We start from the raw sequence: 17,363 nt of genomic DNA, 5'->3' as shown, positions 1-17,363 counted from the left end.
TAGGTTGACAATTACTAAGAGGAAGCATTATGGGTAAGGGAAGATTTAGACTAAAATGACCTAACAGTATTCTTGCTAAAGGCTCCATCAGGGTGATCAAATATCACCTGAGGGGTGGAAGCAGAGGAGAAACCTAAGCGAATATCAAGGGTGATCAGATATTGAGCATGGGGAATTCTGGCTAAACAGATTTAGTGTGACTCCTGCTAGAACTAGACTTTATAAGGAAAGCATAGGATCACAAATCCTAGTGAATGAGCTCAGAAGAGCCTGACCAAAATTTGGTCAAGGGGAGAATCTTTGCCAATAAATAGCATAGTTTTATTTACTGCTTTTATGATTTGTTGTTTGATATCATGTATAATCAGGAATATAACATCAAATTATACTGAAGTTCTTACAGGAAAATTCTTTTAACAGTAACCTGTAAAGTGTGATTTCCAGGTGATGCATTGTCAGAAAAGTTCAGATTTCAGGCTTACAGTCTCTGTCAATATGTGGGAAAGCTTACGTTATGTTGGGATAAGAGCAGAATCGGATAATAAGCACTAAATAGCATATGAATTTACAGTCATTTCTACAAGGATTATTGCATTACACCTTGAACAGATCTGTTTATTGGCTTGAGCTTCAGCTAAAATAGTCAGCCAACATTTAGTGGTCATATTTTATTAAAAATGCACACCTTTAAACACAAATCCAGAAAATATGAGATGCTTTCACTGTAAGTGGCCTGTGGGGCTTAAGAAGGACCAAGAGTTGAGCTGTTTCACTTCTCCTGTGTCATGCGCACTGTAGGCTGTTGTCACCAGCGGAATGATGGGTGATGGTCTAGTACTATTTAAATGTCCTGTTACCCCTGCTCCCCTCTCACGATTTCTCTCCCTCCTCCCACCCACTTACCAAGCACAGGTGAAAAGGGGATACGATGCAACCAGTGTATTAAAGAAAAAGCTGGGTAAATTAGAAAACAATACGCGCATCGATTATTGTTTTCTTTGGCAAAATTGTTTTGGCAAGAGAATTTTTCCTTTGCTTTTAGCTGCAGTTGTATCTTGTTAGCAAAACATGTTTGGTAGAAGCTCATTCAGTAAACAGCTTAAAAAACATGCAACTTCTTAAAGAGGCGCAAATTTACAGCTGTGATGTAGGATTTAGTTAGGAAGTTGCAACTGAAGATAGCAAGGGAGCCGTCTTGTGAAATACTGTTTCAACTGGAGGGGCTGGGCGAAGAGGAAGTTTTATGATGTTGAAATTAAAATGAAATGTCAAAACAACCCTTTGATACAGTTACTTTAATTGATGCATTTATTTTGATGTGCCTAACTATTCCTTCCCAGTGTGACCAGGTGAATCAGCAGATATTGGCAGGAGGGCATGGCCACATTCTCTGTGGTTATATAATCATGGAAATCCTCTAAGTTTGAGGAGCAGTATCTATAGCCTTGAGCCCAGATACTTGCTCTCTAAATTTCAGCTGTCATATGGAGTATGTTTAATCTTGGGCACAACACTTCAGTGAACTTCGGCTTCCGATTCAGAGTGGGAATAATTAGTTGTGAAAGCTAAATTATGTATGCGTACAAAAGGATTGATACTATATCTGATATTGTAGTATGAGAAAGTGTTGACCATTGTTTTTATTACTGGCAATGAAAATTATGCTATTAGTAGTAATGAAAATATCGTAACATAGGACTAAATACCACAGTCAGTCTAAAGGAGGTAGTGTAATCAAGGTCACCCTGCATACTAATTTTGCAGAGGCAGATTTACTTTGAGGTTGATGAGGGTGAAGCTTCAGGACTCCTCATTTGCTTGGGCTTGCTCCCCAGTTTTGTATTCTAGAAGGGGCAGAGAATGTAAAAAATTTAAGGAATCAGAAAAGTCCAGCCATTTATTTTTATTTTTATTTTTATTTTTTTTTATTTTTTATACAGAGAGAGAGTCAAAGAGTGGGATAGATAGGGACAGACAGACAGGAACGGAGAGAGATGAGAAGCATCAATCACTGATTTTTCGTTACGACACCTTAGTTGTTCATTGATTGCCCTCTCATATGTGCCTTGACCGTGGGGCTATAGCAGACCGAGTAACCCCTTGCTCGAGCCAGCTACCTTGGGTCCAAACTGGTGAGCTTTGCTCAAACCAGGAGAGCCCATGCTTGTCAAGCTGGCGACCTCAGGGTCTCGAACCTGGGTCCTCCGCATCCCAGTCTGATGCTCTATCCACTGCACCACCGCCTGGTCTGGTCAACCTGTTTTTTTTCAGTGAGTGATGATGACTGTGGTGTTATTGGAAGTTAGAACAATGAGGGAATAAAGAGGGGTGACTTGTAGATAATGACCTTGGAATTGTTTATAAAGCTACTGAATATTAAGGCTAAAGCTGTGCTTTAGGGAGAATGAACCATCATGAGAAGAATTTGGGTGAGAAAAGACCATAGTCAGACTATTTTGATATCTTGAGGTGGTGGCAATGATTACTTTTAAGAAGACAGAATGGAGAATTGAAACCTTAAGGTGGTGAGGGGTTCTCTTAATTGCCTACAAAGCCATATGGCTTTTTGATCTGGAAATGGGGGTAACATGAGAACTGGCCCTGTGGTGATTAATTTAAACCTATAAGATGGTGGTGGTGAGGCCAAGAGTGTTGGGTCAGGACATTGCCCAGGTGACACAGAGTTCAGGGCCTCCCCAGCATTCTTGATGTGGGGTGTGGAAACTGGGAAAGAACAGGCTTCTATGTAAAGAAAAATGCTCCATGAAGAAAGTCTTTATAAGACAATCCATGAGTTATTATAGAAAAAGGTCACTAAAAGAGTGACAAGACAAAGTGAATTGCCAGTATAGTTACCTGTACCTGCCAGTAGCCAGACACCTGATTTACTGTACAGAGGACATGAAACAAGCTAGTCTGACCATTTATTTTTATTTTTTTATTTTTTATTTTTATTTATTCATTTTAGAGAGGAGAGAGAGTGGGAGAGAAAGAGAGAAAGAGAGAGAGAGAGAGAGAGAGAGAAAGGGGGAGCAGCAGGAAGCATCAACTCCCATATGTGCCTTGACCAGGCAAGTGCAGGGTTTCGAACTGGTGACCTCAGCATTCCTGACTGACCCTCTGTCCACTGCGCCACCACAAATTTGTTCCAAGTCTGACCATTTTTAAAGGAAAAAACACTATTCAGAAATCAAAACAATAAGTAAAAACTGCACAACAACTTATGTGCAGAAGAGATTTCAAAGGATAATGAGAGAGCCCACCAAGGGATGTGTCTTTCCATAACCTTACCATTTCACTGAGAGCCACCATGACCCAGAACATTTTAGGTCCAAGCTCTGAAACTATCAGGTACCCTTGGAAACCTCCACATGTAGACTGATGAACTAACAAAGCTTTTTTCCTACTTTCCTGTGCTTTTGTTGGCTTGGTAGTGGTTACCATCATTCTTGAACACATTCTTAGCTAATGCTTCATATTTTTAGCATTTTAGCCAAACAGTGCCTTAGTTTACTTATTGAACTACCTTATTCTCCATCCGTCTTGTTACTGTTGTCCATTGTTTACTTGGGTGTTTATGTGTTTGTGTGTGCATATGTGTTTGACAGAGAATAGTTGATTATAAATTATATGGCATTTTTTCCCCCATTTCTGTGCCCACTTCTATTTCTCCTATGTGCTATGCTTTCCTCCTGGGCTGTTTTTTTCTTTCTTCTGAAGTATATTGTTTCTAAAACACACCTAGATAGTTATTGCAGTGAAGGTTCCCTGGGTGGTAAAGTTTCTTTCATTTTTCCTTACATCTGAAAATTGCTAAAATAGGACCCTCTTTTTTGATAGTTATGCTAACTATAAAATTTCAGTGTAATGCTTGTGTGTCATCAGCACTTTAAAGATATACTTCCATTATTTTCCAAAGGCTGTTATTGCTCATGTGTTGTTCCTTTGTAAGAAATCTTTTCCTTCTATCTGCTAGCTTTTTGAGTTTTATTTCTTTATTTTCTGGTTTATCTATGATATTTCTAAGTGTAGACTTTACATTTATTTATCATATTCAAAACTGGGTGCACAATTCAGTATGAATCCATAATCCTTCAATTCTTGTAAATTTTCAGCTTTCTACACATTAAATATTGTTTCCCTGGAAGTCATTCCATTTACTTCTGTTGGAACTTGTATTATTGGTATAGGGGTCTCTCAATCCTCCCTGAAACTTTCTCCTAGGTACTCCTTCATGTTTTCTTTTAAATCCCTTTTTCTTTCTGTGTCAGGTTTCACGTGAATTTTTCAGTATTGCCTTCAAATTCACCAATTCTTCTAAACCTACATTAGTCTGTTTCATCTATTTTATTTCTTTAAAAAATAGTTAATATGTTTGATTTCTAAGATTTTTTATTCATCACTTTTTTTACTTATCTTTTCATATGTTTGTGACATATATTGCATAATTTTAATAATTAAAAAAATCTTTTGATACCCTTTTATACCTCTTTCTCAACTTAGTTCAGACTATCCCATGAAATTTTCACTTGGAACAAATTCATGTATTTTTATTTTTTTAATTTTTATTAAATTTATTGGGGTGACATTGGTTAATAGGATCATATAGGTTTCAGGTGAACATTTCTATGATACATGATCTTTGTATTGCATTGTGTGCCCCACCCAAAGTCAAACCATCTTCTGTTACTATATATTTGACCCCCTTTACTCCACCCCAACACCCCCTTCCCTCTGGTAACCACCATACTGTTGCTTATGTCTATGAATTTCAGTTTTATATCCCACATATAAGTAAAATCATGTAGTTAACTTTTTCTGACTGACTTTATTCCAGTTAGTATAGTATTTTCAAGGTCCATCCATGTTGTTGTCAATGGCAGTATTTTCATCTTTTCTTATGGCTGAGTATTATTCCATTGTATATATGTACCACATCTTCTTTATCCAATCATGTATTGAAGGACATTCTGGTTGTCTCCATATCTTGGCCACCATAAAGCTGCAATGAACATAGGGGTGCATGTGTCTTTGTGAATACATATTTTCAAGTTTTTTGGGTAGATACCCAGGAGAGATTGCTGAGTCAAGTGGTAACTCTACTGTTAATATTTTGAGGATCCAAACCTGCTATTGATGCTGATTATATTTATTTTATAGTTTTAATAATCGATTTATTTATGGACTTTTCTTTATAGGCTCATGTTGAGTAAAATGATCTATATTTCACTCTCTTTTTTATTTTCTGTTTACTCTCACTCTTCATTTATCCTTGGGATCTTGCTGAATTTTCTGATATAGCACATGAATATTTTTTTTTGCCCAAATATAGTGTTATTTCAAGTCTTGGTTTGTCCTACCTTCAGAGTTTCAGTTCCTCATTTTGAGAGCAGTGCTGGTCTCTAAATAGATTCAACATTTTGAATGGACCTAACTTCCTAGGATATGACTATTTCAGAGATCAAAGTAAACATGAGACCAAAATTATGGTAACTCAGTGTTTTAATAGGAGTGTTTTTCACGCACACATTGCCATCCTTGGTTTTTGGCGTAGCAAAATCTTTGTACATTTTGTATTTACTTTCATTAATGTTTAAAGAAACAATTGTAGATAGCATATTTAATTGATTTTATTAATAATTTGGAATTTTTGAAGCAGTATTTTCTTCCTCTTTGTGTTCTCAACATCTAGCACAATGGTTAGCATATAGAATTTATTGAGAAATTTTTCACTAAAAAGAATTAAATCATACAGATTGCTGTAATGTTGTATGGTTTCTCCTTTTCTATTTTCAGCTTAGTACTTTATGATATAGAATTGATCAGAGTAAAATAATAATGTGTATTTTTGTTTTCCTAGCTAAATTTTCTCTCCATGGGTTTGGGGTAATAGAGCCCTATATCCTAAATTTTTGGTCAGAATTACTTAGATGTTTAAAAATGTGTTAACTCTGAAGGATCTATGTAAATGCAATTTTAATTTATTGTTTTTATCATTTCTGTTGTCAATAAAAGTAGTCATAAACTCCTGCCTCCACATTAAAAGGTGACTAACAGAGTCAAGATTTTCATGAACTACATAGTATATAAATAGAACCCTTTAGTCCAAAGTGTGTCTGCTGCAGCCAACAAGTCTAAACAGTTTAATTACATTACTTGTTTTACATACGTCTCGCACAGAAGATTGAAAGCCTACTATTATCCAAAAGATTTGCTTATTACAAGTTTAGCCTGATGTCTTTCAATGGGAGTAAATTTGTTTGTGAAAGTTGGCCACCTGACAGGCTTTCTTTCAGTAAATATCCCAAGGAGCCTTAATCAGTAATGTATTTTGGGAATATAATTTATCATTATGAATATTTGAAGTTTTCCAGTAATAGCTGTATTCTTAAGTAACAAGCTAAGGTTTAAATAATTGTGGTGGAAGGCTAAATTAAAACATTTCAAATCACAAGTGGAAACATGATAAATTCAGGGCAGTACAACCCTGAAAATAAAATGAAAGCCTTAGCTCTTTGATCAAGACGAGCTCTGGTAGGACTAGTGAGAGATACCTGGGACTTTCTTCACTCCCTCAGCAAAAGCATTTGACCTGTACATAGTGTTTTTTCTCTTTTATTATTTCATCATTTTCTGCATCATTCTGTTTTTGGTAGTCATATTTATCCTTAGTATTTTTTAGGTTTTAGGTTCTGCCCTGGGAGTTATGCTTGGAGAACTACTGTTTTTTCTTTCTTTTTTCTTTAATCTTATTTTTATTCATTTTAATGCAGTGACACTGATAAATCAGGGTACATATGTTCCGAGAAAACATCTCCAGATTATTTTGACCTTTGATTATGCTGCATACCCCTCACTCAAAGTCAAATCCTCCTCCGTCACCTTCTATCTGGTTTTCTTTGTGCCCCTACCCTCCCCCCACTCCCTCCCTCTCCTTCCTCGCCCCCTCCCCACCCCTCCATCCCACTTCCTGTTACCATCACATTCTTGTCCATGTCTCTGAGTCTTATTTTTATGTCCCATCTATGCATGGGTTCATATAGTTCTTAGTTTTTTTCTGATTTACTTATTTCACTTCGTATAATGTTAGCAAGGTCCATCCATGTTATTGTAAATGATCCAATGTCATCATTTCTTATGGCTGAGTAGTATTCCATAGTATATATGTACCAAAGCTTTTTAATCCACTCGTCCTCTGATGGATGCTTGGGTTGTTTTCAGATCTTCGCTATTGTGAACAATGTTGCTATAAACATGGGGGTGCATTTCTTCTTCTGGAACCGCTCTATGGTGTCCTTGGGGAATATTCCTAAAAGTGGGATGGCTGGGTCAAAAGGCAGTTCGATTTTCAATTTTTTGAGGAATCTCCATACTATTTTCCACAGTGGCTGCACCAGTCTGCATTCCCACCAGCAATACAGGAGGATTCCCTTTTCTCCACATCCTCGCCAGCACTTATTCTGTGTTGTTTTGTTGATGAGCGCCATTCTGACTGGTGTGAGGTGATATCTCATTGTGGTTTTAATTTGCATTTCTCTAATGATTAATGATGTTGAGCATTTTTTCATATGCCTATTGGCCATCTATATATCCTCTTTGGAGAAGTGTCTATTCATTTCTTTTGCCCATATTTTGATTGGATTGTTTGTCTTTCTGGTGTTGAGATTTACAAGTTCTTTATAAATTTTGGTTATTAACCCCTTATTGGACATACTGTCAAATATGTTCTCCCATTGTGTAGTTTGTCTTTTTATTCTGTTCTTATTGTCTTTGGCTGTGCAAAAGCTTTTTAGTTTGATATAGTCCCATTTGTTTATCCTGTCTTTTATTTCACTTCCCCGTGGAGCTAAATCAGCAAATATATCGCTGAGAGAGATGTCGGGAGAGCTTACTGTCTATGTTTTCTTCTAAGATGCTTATGGTTTCACGCCTCTCATTTAAGTCTTTTATCCATTTTGAGTTTATTTTTGTGAATGGCGTTAGTTGGTGGTCTAGTTTCATTTTTTTGCAGGTAGCTGTCCAATATTCCCAACACCATTTGTTGAAGAGGCTGTCTTTACTCCATTGTATTTCCTTACCTCCTTTGTCAAATACCAGTTGTCCATAGAGCTTGGGTTTATTTCTGGGTTCTCCGTTCTGTTCCATTGATCTATGTGCCTGTTCTTATTTATGCCAGTACCAGGCTGTTTTGAGTACAATGGCCTTGTAGTATAGCTTGATATCAGGAAGTGTGATACCTCCCACTTTATTCTTCTTTTTTAAGATTGCTGAGGCTATTTGTGTTCTCTTTCGGTTCCATGTAAACTTTTGGAATATGTGATTTATATATTTAAAGTATAGAAGAAGAAATAAAAGGCATTCAAGTTGGAAAAGAAGAAGTAAAGCTATCATTATTTGCAGATGATATGAAATTGTATATAGAAAATCCTAAAGTCTCAGTCAAAAAACTACTGGGCCTGATAAATGAATTCAGCAAGGTGGCAAGATATAAAATTAATACTCAGAAATCAGAGGCATTTTTTATACACCAACAATGAACAGTCAGAAAGAGAAATTAAGGAAATAATCCCCTTCACTATTACAACCAAAAAAATAAAGTACCTAGGAGTACATTTAACCAAGGAGACTAAAGACTTGTACTCGGAAAATTATAAAACATTGATAAAAGAAATCAAGGAAGATACAAACAAGTGGAAGCATATACCATGCTCATGGTTAGGAAGAATAAACATCATTAAAATGTCTATATTACCCAAAGTAATTTATAAATTCAATGCAAGAACTACTGTTTTTTCTTCATAATATTTTATGCTCATATCTTAAAAAATTGATACTTTAATCCATCTGATAATATTTAGTGCATAATGTGAGGTAAGGGCAAGATTTATTTCCAAATAGCTTGCTCTTTGCCCCATTACTATTTACTGAATAATCAACTTCTAAATTAATTTGATATATCATATTATCAAATATTAAATTCATTAACATGCTAGGCACCTTTTTTATGTTTTCTATTGTCTTCAATGATTAGTTTGCCACATAATTTTAATTAAAACTATAGATAACATCTTTTTAATTTGGAAGTAAGCTTTGCATTAGTTTTTTTTAAAATACTTACTATTATTGTTTATTTAACTCCAGATGAATTTTAGAATCATCTCATTAAATTGTAAAGTTTAAAAATTAGGTTTTTATAAATTGTAAAAATAGTAAATTTATTAATTAATGTATGAGAAATTTTAACATTTTATGAATCTCCACACAGAAATATTATATTTATTTGTATATTTTTCTTTATCTTTACCCTCTTTATAAAATATTGTAAAGTTTTTTAGGTTTATGTGCCAACATTTAAGAAATATTTATTGGTTGTCAATTATGGTGAGTAGTGAGCTACTTGGAAATATATATGTATATGTTATAAATATATATAAAATAAACATATATAATATATCAGATAGACATTAAATGGATTATTGAAAATGTTAAAAGATCAACTGAGGCATATTAAAAATGTTAAAAATCTGTTTGAACAAAATGGATTTGAATCAAGTCGTGCCAAACGAGAAGTGTTTAGAATGGATCCACTGACAGGAGACAGGGAAAGACATTTATAGAGAAGAGATGGAAGTGAAACAAGGAAGTTCTTTGATTGGCTGGAGCATAAGGAGTTCCCTTATTTGGGAAAGTCCAATTGGCAGTTTGTGACTGGTTGTCCTTAGGTTTTGGTTTCTTTATTTTTTATTTTTTGTATTTTTCTGAAGTGAGAAGTGGGGAGGCAGACAGACAGACTTCCGCAAGCGCCTGACCGGGATTCACCCGTCATACCCACTAGGGGGCGATGCTCTGCCCATCTGGGCTGTTGCTCTGTTGAAACCAGAGCCATTCTAGCACCTGAGGCAGAGGCCATGGAGCCATCCTCAGCACCTGGGCAAACTTTGCTCCAATGGAGCCTTGGCTCTGGGAGGGGAAGAGAGAGGCAGAGAGGAAGGAAAGGGGGAGGGGTGGAGAAGCAGATATGCACTTTTCCTCCCTGGCTTGGAATCAAACCTGGGACTTCCACACAGCAGGCCAACGCTCTACTGCTGAGCCAACCAGCCAGGGCCAGGTTTTGGTTTCTTAATGTTGGAATATTTATTAGGTTAGGTTTGGGTTTGCTGAATAGGTTGCTGAGGTATTAGAATTAACACAGTAATTAATTACAGCTGTTTATAGTGCTTGATGGAGGACAATATTTATCTGTAGCATTAATTAATTCTGTCAGAAATGAACTGTCTTCCTGGAACTGTTCAGATGGGGTGGCATACTGGCCTCCTGACAGGTCATCCACTTGCAATGGACTTACTGCATTTGTCTACATTTGTAGACTGCAGCTGTCTACAGAAGGTCGATCCCAGAGAGTGATGTGGAGGAGACACTAGCACTCCTAACTGTTAGGAGTTGGCTTACAGGTATTGGGTCCGCTTCCATCCAAGTTAATGGCACAGACTACCTGCGTTCTCTGAAATTCAACTCTATTTTAGTCTGTAATGTATTGGTAAATAGTAGAGGGTAGAAAGGGGAAAGCCCTAAATTGTAGAGTATGCCAGTCTCTGCAGTGTACAGTATTCTTACTATAGCTGATTTCAAGCTGCTAATATGAATCAGCTGACTTGCAAAATTCCCAGAATTTATCAATGGATCTTCAAGCCCACTCTGGAGTACCACTGAACCCCTCTCCTGTTCTCCACCCCCTGGTCTCATCCTTTGGTGTCTGCTCCACCCCACTTCCTCTGCCCATGCCCCCTTGTTCTTCATGGGCCCTATTCTCTCAAGCTCTTTAGAAGCTGGATTGAATGGCACTCCTTTCACCCTCTTGCTATGCACACGTGATGCTGTAGACTGATAGCTGCTTTCTCAAAGGAGGGCTGCTCTGAGTGTGAACAACATTCATTTAGGAGTTAGAGGAAACAAAAACTTAATGCTGTTTCTGTTTCTTTTTCTTCTTGCTATAATAGTCTGTCACACCTTGAGGCAATTAAGGTGTTGCCAACTGGCCAGGGAAAAGATCTGAAAGCCCAGACAATCACAAAGATTAATATTTTAAAAACTTGTCAAACTTTGGCTTAGAGTCAATGGGTCCCTTTCATCTGAGCCTCGTAAATCCATGAATAGTATCAAGTCATTTAACCAGTGTCTATTCACTGGCTAGAACATGTGGTAAATCTGTGGAGGGAAGTCTACTCTTCCTTTATACAGGGAAGAGAGGGGAAGAAAACACAAGGACCCACCCACCCACCCCCCAAGAATAGCCACTTGATTCTGTTGCCCAGGGAAATGTGTGGGGATTTGTAGGCATCCCCTTTGCATCAGAAAACTGCTAGGTCACTCTGTGTGTGTGCACCGTGAGAGGTGACTGAATCAGGGATGCCGCCCTTGAGGTGCATGGTCAGCCATAAAGCTCAGCATAATGGTGGTTAGAGAACTGTTTGGAAGGTGAAACAGAGGACACTCAAAGAAGAACCATGTCAGGCTCCCTCATTCTGACCCCTGCCTGTCACCTTCTGCTAACTTTGTTAGGGAGACAATAAAAAGGTAGTACAGGTATGCCACAAAGGACTGGTCTTCATTTTTTGATCAGTGAAAGGTAGATTTCCTTATATCTAGAATTCTCTTTGGATTTTGGGCCATTTTATTGGTGATGTAAACAGGCTTTCTGTGAAAATCCTTTGTCAGCCTATCAGAAGATGTTCCAGTAGCCTCTGGGCGAATCTGAGCCAGTAATGGATGAAAACTTGGGGCTCTTGTTTCTTCTATGCTTTTAACTTGAATGGTGTAGATCAGACGGAGCCCTCCAACAGCTAGGCCTTTCTTTTTTAAACAGTAGAACCTATTTATAGTGATGCCACAGTCAGAATAAAAAAGAAGTTGTTTCTTTATTTTTGATTCTGATCTTTCCAGGAGGTAGGTTACTTCTTATGGATACAACTGAAGAATTTGTCCTCTCGTGTAAAAATAGAAAATGGGATGGAATAGGGTAACCAGATGCCTGCCATTCCTCAAGCCGCATAGTTATTCATCTGGGGAGGCAATAAAGAACAGTGTTGGATCTTAGTAGGACTCTCTGGAGTAATCAGAGAACTCATGTCAAAACAGTCTTGCCCTGCTGAGTTGACAAGGACTTCCTGTTCTTAGTGCTTTGCTTACTGATGTTAGAATACAGAACATGGTTAAAGTTGTTGAATTCCATTCTTGGATAGTGTTCAAAAAGAGTCCTGGTTAAACATTCCCTGACTTCCTAACCTTTGGGATGGCCTTTGTCTTCTTCAGATAACCCTGACACTGTCACTGGAAAGGGGCCTGGACCGAGGCAGGTCTGCCCTGGCATGGTCTGGAATGTGTGGGTACTTCATGCAGGAAAGATTTCAAGACGTGAGTCCAGGTGATTATAAGAGTACATTTAAAGGAGGGGACAGCGTAAGAAAGGAGGGCCTTAAGACAGAGGCATGATCATAGCAGTAGAAAGGAGCCTAGGCAGAGCTGTCTAGACCCTTTGGAAACATGAGAAAGGGTTGAGTCTAGGCAAGCTGTGTTGGCCCTTTAGAAAGAAAGTCACAGAAGCAGAAGAAATGAGCCAGATGGGCTGTGTGGACTCAGGAAACAAGTGAAAAAGGAGGGCCCCTGTGGAGACAGGTGCAGGGGCTTAGCCTGGGATGAGCTGCCACTACCTGCTGCCCCCCTGGTTGCAAGTCTCCTGGGAACCTTGGAAACTTAGGAGAAAGAAAGCAAAGATACATGCCTGAGGAGAAAAGGGGGCAGGGGAGGCACAAGCATGCTCTAGTAGAGTGTGCACCGGGTTCTGTGTCTTAAGGGTTTTATCTGTTTTCTAAAGGCGAGAATTTTAGGGGAGATCTCAATCGAAATATTAATCAGCTTTCCAGGTGTGTCTTTTAATATACTGACACATCAAAATGAGTGTATTGAGGGATCAGGGTCATTTTCTAGTTAGTTTCACCTTCAAAGAATGTTACTAGAAAAGGACTGGAACCCAGGTGGATCTGCTTGGCATGGTCCGGAATATCTAAACCAATTGCTCCTAAGTGTTCTTGGTTAGAGAAGACAAGATCTTGTGATTTATTAGCTGGCTGTAAATAGCTCAGCCATCTGTTCAGTTATCTGTCTCAGTTTCCCCGTTCTACTTGTCAGCGAATTTTCCTAGCTTCTTATTCACCTGCCTCAATACAAGGTTTCTAGGTCTCTTTCACATGTGCCTGGAAGGATCCTCTGTACTTATTGCCCTGGTATAGAATGTTCCAAGGCCTTAGCAGATAAAAGTTGATGGGAGGTAAATGAGTTAAATATGTGGACTCCTTATATCAGAACCCGTGGTCCTGCCAGTTTTCCCTAGGTCTTGAGTGCCAGGCATGGTAGGCTCTTCGTCCTGCCTCAAGGGCTCCCAGCCCTTCATCATTCTATCATATATAGGAACTTCTGAGTCCTTTCCAACACACAGAGGTTTCTGAAGCCATATCAGAGCAAGGCAGTGGATAGACATGAACCTTTCTCAGTCCTCTGATTTCTTCTTGCCTGCACTGGGGTCTGCTAGTAATTTGGGGCTTTTCTTCTTCTATATGAAATAGAAAAAAGCATATTAATATTTTTAAAGGGTATTCTCATTATATGTGTAGTACACTATTGAGATGTTTTAAATGATTCTGATCTCACTTACTATCCTGTTACTTCATCGGCCTCCATGTTTTCTTTTCTAGCACTGTTAGCTGATAACTTGTTTATTTCCAGATACTGTGACTATTAGCTGAAAGTTTGAGGGACAGAATAATACTTACACACTCTCAAGTGTTTCCTCATAAATGACTTAATAATTGCAAAGAACAAAAATAGTAACTTTTCAGTGGAGAAATCTAGTGGATGCATTTTTAACATCAACATCATCACCTAAGACAAACGCTCATGAGCCTCTGGGTGTGATGCATTGATAAAGATCTAGTATTTCCTATGATGTATTCTGCCAAAATCATTATTACTTGAATCTATTTCTGAAGATGTACCAGACACATTTAAATATCAATAACTGCCTTGTGTTCTTTAAACAACATCAAAGTCATGAAAGTCAGAGAAAGGTGTAGCAACTATTCCGGGAGATTAAAGGAAACTAAAGAGATATTCTGTAAATGTAATGCATAACCTTGGATTGGATTCTGGAACAGGTAAAGCAATGTTATAAAGAGCTTTAATTGGGCAATGGCAAAATATGAATATAGACTGTAGATTAGACGATGGGACTGCTCAGTCCTAAATGTCAAACTCTGTAGGTGATTATCTGGCCTCCGCCTGCTTCTTATACCCACTTACACTGTTTTGGCTGTACTTATCCCAGCATGAGCTCACGTTCTGTAGCCTGTACCCATTACTCTTGTTTTTTCCCTTGAACATCACAGTAGTTCTGTTTCCTTTTCCATGTTTTAATCATCCTGAGAGTTGAAAGCGGCTAGTCTGTCCTCTTCCATTCTTAGTCTTCTTTTCTTCGGCATAAACATCCTCCATCCTTTCAGCCATTATTGTGAGGAGTTGCCTTTCTCCCTGCAAGCTGTTTGCCAACGCTCCATTCAGAGAATGGCACCTGCATTTGGCAGGACATTTCAGAACATAGCGGAGAGCATTGTGCAATCATATCCCCCTTAATCTAGCTCTGAAATACAATAGCTGTCATACTGATAGGGCTAACTAAAATACATCGATCAGCTACACTTTCCTTCTACTAATACTATAACAATAGCAATTACAGTAATAATTGTTATAGTACCTAACATAGTATATTGAGCACATATAGTATTATAAAATTTTCTAAGTATTTTTCATATAATAGCTTACTTAGTTCTTACAATTTGATGGGGCAGATAATAACAATTATACCCTTTTATCAGATGAGGAGATAATTTGCTGAAGGTTACATATCTAGTGAGTAATGGATCCAGAAATAGCAGTAATATATTGTGAAACTTTTACAGGCTTTTTATCCTGATTTCTGTCTCAATCAGTTAGAGTTAGACTTTTAAGTAAAATGCTTTTTAAAAAACATGCTGCTTGCATACCTTACCATAAATCTGTAGACTTTTAATTAGATGATCAGTATTTAACATCTTAAAAGACATTGTTAAATTCACACATCTGATTTCTCATCTGACACGAACATAGACTTACTTTCCAAGCTGTTTGATATAAGTGTGCACTTACCTCACATCACCAAAAGGTTGCACTGAGATGATGGAAAACATATAAAACTAATGGAAAAAGTATTCCATAGTAGGCTTGAAGGCAGGGAAGTTGTAGTGAGAGAATCACAACAGGAATAGGTTTGGGGAACAATGTGAAGCATATAGATTCAAATGGACAATGAACTCTTTGTGAGTCGAGGAGCTCACATACCCTATTGAAGCAAAACAGAAGATTCTGAAGAGGACATTTTTCTGCAGGCAACAAAATTAGCCGAAGTCAGCCCATGGGCAGGAGCCTGTAAATTTAATAAAAGTTTGTGGAACTTTGTAGCTGTCTCCAGTCTATTGCCTCCAGAATAAAGATGTGAATACATGTATTCCAAACTTAAAGTTTCAAATATTCCCAGAGCGAGCAGCGGCCTGGGGAGCTGGGGTGGCTGGGAGCTGGCGACTGCCATGGTAACTAGGAGACCCTCCCGTTAGGGCTTCTGAGGTGCACACCACAGGATGGACCAGGCAGACACCAGTCCCTTTCATTTTGGCCAAGACAGTTGCTACTTCAACCAGGGATCCTTTAAAGAGACTCTTCATATACCACTAGATGAACCATGATTCTCACTGAGGCTGGGGAATACATTTCAGCCACCAGTACTAACCAGTCTGCTGTGGTGCTGTGCTTACAAGTATGGAAAGATGGCCAGGAACTTGCAAACACATAAAGAAATTCGCCTAAATAAAGAAAGCCTAGGACTTCTCTCAGAAAATTGAGTTAATACATGGCATAAAACCAAAAAGCAAAGATATGAACATAAGTATTATTTTGATGGCATAAAACAGGCTAATGAAAAAAAAGGCAAAGTTCTTGAAAATTATGTACATTAAAAAATAAAACCTCAAATGATTTGACTTTGGGTGATGGGCACACAACGCAATCAATGGTTCAGATGCTATGGAGATGTTCACCAGAAACCTGTGTACTCTTGTTGATCAATTTCAATCCATTAAATTTAATTTCCAAATAAAAGAATCTGAATCCAAACATATCTTTCTGTGTTGACTGACCAGCAACAGAAATATATATAATATATAACATATAATGTATATTTAAATATATATATTATAATATATGTGTTTTATTATGTATAAATATAACATATATGTTAGATATATATTTCTACATATATGATAGATTTTCTCACTATTTATTTAGCAAATGAATAAAGGAATAAATAAAAGCTCTCTGTGGCTATCATTACAATAAAATAAAATAATATAAAAATAAAACCTTAGTAGATGAGTTGACTATCAGTGAACACCAAACTGACTTAATAGACAGAAGGAAAAGAAGGAACCATTAAGGAGGACTAAAATGTGTGGTTAACATGACCAAATATTAGTCCATTAAGGCAATACATTCTTCTCAGTAAATGGCAATGAAGCCTTAGAGTCAACAGGATTATCAGTGTAGAGAGATAGAAGTACATTAAATGAAATATTTGCTTTATTACGTGTGTTATCCCCTCTGTTTTCATTACCTAGTTTAAATGGAACAATCGCTATACTTTGTAGATTATTGAAATGTTTGCTTCTGAGTGTTTTATGTTAAAATATATTAAAAGTTTATGTAATACAAATGGATTCTTAACTAGTTGAAATCTATGATTGCTATCTTATAATACTGAGGTATTTTTAATCAACCTTGAAGTTATATGTTTTAAACTATTACTCATTTAATTCTGTATTTTTGTTTGTTTTTATTTTTAATGCATCTAGGATTTGGAAACATCTCACCACGCACAGAAGGGGGAAAAATATTCTGTATCATCTATGCCTTACTGGGAATTCCCCTCTTTGGGTTTTTGTTGGCTGGTGTTGGAGATCAACTAGGAACCATATTTGGAAAAGGAATCGCAAAAGTGGAAGATACGTTTATTGTAAGTACGATAGTCTTTTAACTGCATGTATTGTTTAATCTATTAAAGTATTTTACTTTATCTATTACCTCAGTACAATTAGACATTCATTTTCATTATTGGATTTTCCATAACAATTTATATGTACTCCTTTCAGCATGTAACTCACTGTATAGTCATTTTTATACTTCTCTGTATAAATAAAAGAATGCATGTATAATTGCACTTTTTATGC

The 17,363-nt window shown here is 37.3% G+C and overlaps 1 protein-coding gene across 3 annotated transcripts in view; it reads left to right on the top strand.

Annotated features, from left to right (window-relative positions):
- KCNK2 (potassium two pore domain channel subfamily K member 2) overlaps positions 1 to 17,363 on the top strand; it is a 90,278-nt gene that overhangs the window by 38,978 nt on the left and 33,937 nt on the right. For all 3 annotated transcript variants that reach the window (XM_066261362.1, XM_066261361.1, XM_066261363.1), the window contains exon 4: positions 16,989 to 17,149. In XM_066261362.1, coding sequence (XP_066117459.1) covers positions 16,989 to 17,149 — 161 coding nt within the window. The remainder of the gene's footprint in view (positions 1 to 16,988; positions 17,150 to 17,363) is intronic.

Source organism: Saccopteryx bilineata, chromosome 2 (assembly GCF_036850765.1).
Source record: "Saccopteryx bilineata isolate mSacBil1 chromosome 2, mSacBil1_pri_phased_curated, whole genome shotgun sequence".
NCBI lineage: Eukaryota > Metazoa > Chordata > Mammalia > Chiroptera > Emballonuridae > Saccopteryx > Saccopteryx bilineata.
The sequence above is the reverse complement of the archived record's forward strand: the minus strand, read 5'-3'. Positions and strand labels throughout refer to the sequence as shown.